The following is a 6,832-nucleotide window of genomic DNA, read 5'->3' as shown; positions in this document are numbered from 1 at the left end:
CCCACCTCGCACGTGCTTTGCTCTCCCGCAGCCACTCAGGCGACACGGGGGTCCCCGCTGGGTGGAGGTCAGGGGGGGGGGCTCCCTGTTTGTCCCCTAGCTGGGCAGCCCGTGGCCCGTTGTCCCTCGTAGGTGACCAGGGAGTGCTTTCTGAGACAAGGAGGGGTGTCCTGTCTGCTGAGCTCTGCTGACACGATGGCCACTCTGACAGAGGTGCCCCTCCATCCCGGCACCCTCACAGCGGCCACTCGTGGACGCTTCCGGCATCACCTCCCTCTGCCCTGGCCAGTGCCTCCCCTCTCCGGGCACCACTCTGGATCCTGCGGCTGGGCACCGGGGCACAGGGAGAATGGCGCTTTCTGATGGGCTCTGAACCCCAACGGCCCCAAGCCCTCTGCCCCGGGAGCCTGGCTGGGCCGATAGTGTTTGAATTTTCTCTGCTCCAGGCCTAACCCCACAGCGGCTTCTCTGCCCAGAGACTTCTGGCAAATGTAGACCGTCATCCCGCCAAACAGAAACCGCCACGTGTGTGTTTAAGTAACTGGACTGTCAGCCAGAGCATCCGCCTCCTGACCAGCGGGGCCGACTTCCTCCCGCCCGCAGCCCGCGGCCAGTGGCGGGGCCCACAGGGGTCCTGAGTTTCCCCTTAAAGTCAGCTTTTCTTGTTTTCTGTTTGGGGTGAAGAAATCATTTCACGCTAGCAGATTTCCCGCAGTCGGAGAATGTTGTGCTGAGGCCAGCCAGCCCAGCCGTGTCCCCCAGCCACAGGCCGCATCCTCACTCCTTTGTGGACAGGCTCTGCAGCCTGGGCAGCGGCAGTGGCCGGCAGCTCCCTGGCAATGCCCTCCCTTTGAATAATCCTTCTGGTGAGCTTTGGCTCACGTGACAAACAAGTAGGGCATTCTAGGTAGAAATCAGCACTTCACAGCAGTGCGTTAGCCGTACCACAGAGAAGATGCCGGTGCATGGCAGGACGGCAAAGCACAATGTGAAGCTGTGTGTGTGTGCGTGTGTGAGTGTGTGCACGAGTGTATGTGTGGGTGTGTCTGTGTGTGTGTGCGTGCTGTATAATTTCAGCTAAGGAGACCAAATCCATGCAAAGAATACTGCAGAGAGAAGCATGTTATCTTTTCTTTGAGCGGTAGGATTATGATTTTTCTTTCTGTTTTTATTTTTTATACTTTCAGTTGGTTTCTAAATGTCTTTTGGTTTATATCCGTTAATTAGCAAAAGAAATTCATGTTTCAAAAGCGACTCCTGTCCCAGTGCCGAATCTGACCCTCCCCTAAAACCACAGCGGGCCCGCAGCCGACTTCCAGAGGCTGGAGTTTGCTCAGTTTGTGTGGACAGAGAGCGCCTACTTGGAGTTTATTAATAATAGCTCCATTGTACACAGGCCCAGCAAATTTCCATTTCAGCACTGAAGGAGTATTATGGATTAAAATGCAAAATGTAGGTTAAAATGTAGTCATTGTCCCTTGTAGCTGGGGTTATCTATCTGCCTTGTTTTGATTAACCAGCAAGCAGTTCAAAGTTCCTATTGTAAATTTTGCTCATAAGTTCAGACTGTAATTCAGCAGCTTGCCTCTTATGAAACTTTAACTTACCCTTTGCAAACTTTTGGGGGGTTATGTTAGAGCCCCATTATTAGATCAGAGAATTGCTAAATATAGCCAGAACCCCCTGTAGAGATGCTATAAGCAACTGAGCCCCAGGACATTGAAATCCCCAATCTTAGACGTTGCCGGTACAACCTCGCTGCAGCGGAAGCACCAGCTCCAAGCAGCCTCTGCTACATTAATGCTCAGCTCTGAGGTTCAAAGTAATGCTTGTAGCTGCCATTGCTGATGGCGAGTCGCAGTACATAACCTGGGGAGATTAGCTCACCTCACCTCTCCACGATTCTGTGCAAAAGGGGTTATTATGCCCATTTTACAGATGAGAATACAGCCTCTAGGCTTGAGAATGAGTATCCTCAGCTATGCAGCTGGTTGGGGAGAAGCCTGAGGCTGGCCCCACGCCTGGCTGCTCATGTGTTCTTTCTGTCCTTCATGTTGCCTTGCTGCAGTATTGTTTAAATTAGCACTATGCGGCCCGCCCTGGTGGCGCAGCGGGGTAGAGCACAGCACTGAGAAGCTAAAGCCACTTCAGCATGCGTTCGATCCCCGACCCCGGAGGTGACCCACAGGGCGCGGCAGACCTCTCCTGACCCGCCCGCTGCTCCCTTCAGCAGTGTACTTCGACCATCTGCCTGTCCTGCTCCCCACTCTGTCTCTGGTGAATCCTTCCACTGCCCCACACCTCTGGCCTGTACCCCAGTTCTGTGTGCACAAATAAATCTTTTTTTAAGAAAGATTGCTATGAAGTGGCTTGCACAGAACTGCCAATAGGGTAGCTATTACTATTATAAAGAAAAGAATAGCATTATGTACATCAAACCCAATACGGAGGAAATGAGTAAATGTTCCACTCAAGAGTTCTTTTCTCAAGGTCTAATTTGATTTGCAGAGGATTCCAAATGCAACACATCATAGTGAGCACATAAATTGTGTGAAATATTATGCGATATTCCCTTATATATCTTATTAGGTAATTATGTGCATCTAATAAGTTAATAAAGTGTCAGATCTCTTCAGCAGATGAATGACTAACTCGGTTCTTTATCCTGGTTAATCAGAATTAAAAGCTCATTTTCCCTCCCTTGTCTACCAGGCTTTTTTTTTTTTTAAGATTGATTTATTTATGCTTATGGAACTGGAGTACAGGCCAGAACTGGGGTACAGGGGTAGTGAGAGGATTCACCAGAGACAGAGTGGGGAGCAGGACAGGCAGATGGAGGAAGTACACTGCTGAGGGGAGCAGAAGGTGGGTCAGGAGAGGTCTGCTGTGCCCTGTGGGTCACCTCCCTGGCCAGGGTTCGAACTCATGCTGAAGTGGCTTTGGAGAGTTTTGCTTTAACCCGTTGCGCCACCAGAGAGAGCCTGTTTATTAGGCTTTTAACATATCTTTTACCTTACAGATGTTAATTATAGAAAGTAACTGTTGCTTTCTTTTGAATAGTTTCTTCTGTTTTTCTCATTAATTGCCCTCCCTACCTCAAATAGTCATCCTTTAGTAATTAAGTTCATTTTTCAGAGGCTAAAATGATTATTTTTAAGTTGTGTACTATGAAAGTGACTGAATGAAATAATCAAATCAAAGTAGAAAGAAAAATATTTTCTGTCTTTGCCCAGCTTCCTTCACTACACATCAAAGTGTGGTCAATTTTATTTAATTAATCCCTCCTCCTTCCCCTCACCCCATTAAGACATTTAAAGGCAAATCCAAGACATCCCATATCACTGTATCTAAATATGTAAGCTATAAGGATTCTCTCTTCAAAATCTAAATGCCAGGATCACACTGAAAAATAACTGACTCCTCAGTCACCAGCCAGCGTCCATTCCCCAGTTGGCTGAAGCATGGCTCCTCATGGCGGCGGCCTCCTTGAGATGGACTTCACATAACACAGTCCACCATTTAAGGTGTGCCACGCACTGATTTTCAGTGTGTTCACAACGTTGTACAGCCCTCTCCACTGTCTAATTTTGGAACACCTTCATCACTCAAAGTCTATTCCCATCAGCGGTCACTTCCCATTGCTCCCTCCCTGGTAGCACCTCCATGGACTTGACCTGGACATTTCGTGAGTGGAGCTGTGCAGCAGGGGGCCTTTCTCCACGACTGCACTCACCCGGCATGATGTCCCCAGGCTTGTCCACGTGTAGCAGCAGCACTTTGTTCCTTTTTATGACTGAATAATATTCCACCACATGGACATACCACATTTTGTCTGTCCACTGGTTGACGGACATTTGAGTTGTTAGTGACTTCCTGCAGCTCATTAATGCCTGTCTTTCCTTTGTATTCTTGCACTACCAATGCCTAAAAGTCAAATAGCTCAGTGGTGCAGTGAACAGATTCCTCCACCTGTCAAGCTGTATTAAAACATGTTTCATGTATAATCTGATGACGGCAGGATCTTTTTTGAAATTACATAAGGTATTAGGATTTTTAGACTTCTGGCATCAGGATACCTTGTCTTTTCATTGAACAGTATGTCCTGAGGGTCTGCCCCCCCCACCCCACACCCCCAAGTGGAGAAAGATCCTCCACATTCCTTTCACTCTGCAAAGCTCTCCAGTGTGAGCTGTGCCTGGCTTATTCAGTTGACTGTGGGTGGCCTTTTGTTTGGCAAATAATACCCCAGTGATTGGCCTTGTGAATAAAGCATTTGTTTTATTCTTTAGGGCAGATTCCTGGAAGTGGGGTCCTGGGTCTGAGGAGAAAGGGGTGGATAATTTTAGTAGGTACTGAAGATAGGAATCATCCCGGCTCTTGGGTATTCACCTGCTTTGCCTTACAGGTTGGCTAAAGCCTTAGCTAAAGCCTTCTGTCACTCCAAAATAAAACACCTTTTAAATTTGGCTGTAGGTGGTCAGGAGCTAGGGGTCCTCTGGTCACACATGCTGAGCTATAAACTTGGGGTTTCGGCAGAGGCACGTCCCGAGAGGGCCTGCAGTGTGCAGCTGCTGGGCTTCCTCTGAGCCACCATCTCTCTTGTGGAAGGACAGTACCAGATGACAGAGTGACTTGAAAATATGACTAAAAAACCAACACCTGCGTGGCTCAGTCACTGCTCCATCTTCGTGACAGCGCCCCCAACACAGGGTGGGGCTTTGTTGTTCTGTGAGCACATCCTTCCTCGCTGCCATCGAGGGGCACCAGGCCCTTGTCGTGGGCTCTCCGCCCTGCCCCGGGTCAGCCGGGACCCTCTTGCTGCTGACAGACTCTGCCCCCCAGGCCTGGTGCTGGACCTGCCGGGGCGCTCCGGGGAGCAGGAGTCTGTTTCCACTCCCGTGCGCGTGTCCATCCTACAGTGGCCGTGCGTGCGGTCAGCTCGCCCTCAGTCCAGACTGACTCCTGACTACTCTGTTACCACGTGGGCTTGTGGCCTCGTCCCCGCGCAGGTCTGTAATCTCCGTTTCTCAGCGGCCCGGTTCTGATACTTCGTGCAGGGTTTGCCATGCCGTGACCCTTTCCGCGAGGCGCTGTCCCGTGTGGCGGGCACAGTGGGTTCCTTTTGTCACCATCCACTGCCCGGCGCGGAGCGAGGTTTCTAGTGGCGAGCACTGAAGCCCACGGGCCGCTTGCTGTCTCTGGGCTGCGGGCTGGCTCCTCGCGCTCAGCGGTGCGGGCCTAAGACCCACGCCCCCGCTGGCGGGACCATCCACCGCCGCCCGGCGGGTCACGCTGCGTGTTACCCACTCGCCCGCTGACGCCATCTTGGCTGCTTCTAAATGTTGAAAGCAAGTTTTATGTAGATGGAGGTTTTCAGTCGGGTGCATAAAGACCATGTGAGCAAGTTACTGGGTCACATCGGAGGGGACAGTTAGCTTTATCAGCAGCCGCCGACCTGCCTCGCGACGCCTCTGCCATCTTGCCTTCCCCCAGCCCGAGGGGGGCTGCGGCCCACTGCTGGCCAGCCACGTTATTCGTCTGGCTTTCTCTGGCATTTAGCCACCCTAATAGGTGACCGGCGCCTCATTACTGTCTTAATTTGCATTTCCCTGATGACAGGAGACTGGCCACCTTTTCATATGCTCATGCGCCATCTGTGTGCCCTCTTTGGGGAGGTGTCTGTTCAGATCTTTTGCCCATTTTTTTAATTGGGCTGCTGTTTTCTCTCTGTTCAGTTTTAAGAATTCTCTTTGATATTCTGCATACGAATCCTTGATCAGATACACGATTTGCAAATATTTTCTCCCAGTCTGTGACTTTTCACGCTGTTTAAAATGCCCATCACAGAGCAAACCCGCTCATGGGTTGCAGCCAGCAGCTCTGCCTTACAGTTGTCCTTTGGGTGATAGATCTGCACACTCGCTGCACACCCAGCGCCGGAGTCTGGGGCCTTCCTTGCTTGGGCAGCGTTGGCTGGAAACCTCCACCGACTCGTCTTCACATCTTTGCCATTTCCGCTACCACTGTACAACTGATGGCCTTTTCTACCCTGCAAAGCTCACATTCCCAAAAGAGCTGCCGCCCCACGGGGAGAGTCCTCATTTCCCTTTGTGCTTGTTTTGCAGCAAGACCCCTGGTACAGACCTTGCCTTTGAGAACCACCGTCAACAATGGCACCGTGCTACCAAAGAAACCCGGTGGCTCTCTCCCGTCCCCCTCCGGGGCCAAGACCGCCGTGCCAGCAGCAACCAAAAGGTAGGCAGCAGGTGTCTTCAGCCAGCCACCGGCTCCTGCTCGGGCTATAAGTTGTTACCTGTTTATGTGACACTTCACCGTTTCCCTGCGTTACAGCTTATGAAAGTATTTGGTGTGTTGAACAACAGGACCTCTACTCAGTGGTGCTTGTTCTTTTTTATAGATTTATTCAAACCGCAGGGCTCAAACTACAGTGCACCTGCTTGTGTCCTCACGTAGAAATCGCTCTTGACAAAGCAGGTGGCATATTACCGTCGTAAACATGAGTCCCAAGTCCACGCTGGCACACAGCAGAGGTCAGGTGGCCAGACCAAGCTCCAGTGTTTCTGACTGAAGTCAAGCTCCTCCTTGTCGCTGGTGCTCAGGGTGGGCTCTGCCCACTGAGGGGTCTGTCACGTGTGGCTGCGCTTCGCTTGCCAGTAATTTCACCATTGTCATGTTGTACTTCTGCACTTTATAAGCCCGGCTGCTTTTGGAACATTTTTTTTTTTTTAAAGATTTATTTATTTGTACATACAGAACTGGGGTACAGGCCAGAGGCTCAGGGGCGGTGAGAGGCTTCACCAGAGACAGAGTG

General features: G+C 50.8%; 1 protein-coding gene across 1 annotated transcript in view; it reads left to right on the top strand.

The window, feature by feature from the left end:
- The window catches only part of EML1 (echinoderm microtubule associated protein like 1), an 82,785-nt gene that overhangs the window by 28,019 nt on the left and 47,934 nt on the right, over positions 1–6,832 (top strand). Inside the window, exon 2 of the mRNA XM_012724381.1 lies at positions 6,126–6,255. Within this exon, the coding sequence (XP_012579835.1) occupies positions 6,126–6,255 (130 nt within the window). The remainder of the gene's footprint in view (positions 1–6,125; positions 6,256–6,832) is intronic.

Source organism: Condylura cristata, unplaced genomic scaffold (assembly GCF_000260355.1).
Source record: "Condylura cristata isolate star-nosed mole 26May11 unplaced genomic scaffold, ConCri1.0 scaffold00013, whole genome shotgun sequence".
Lineage (NCBI taxonomy): Eukaryota > Metazoa > Chordata > Mammalia > Eulipotyphla > Talpidae > Condylura > Condylura cristata.
The sequence above is the reverse complement of the archived record's forward strand: the minus strand, read 5'-3'. Positions and strand labels throughout refer to the sequence as shown.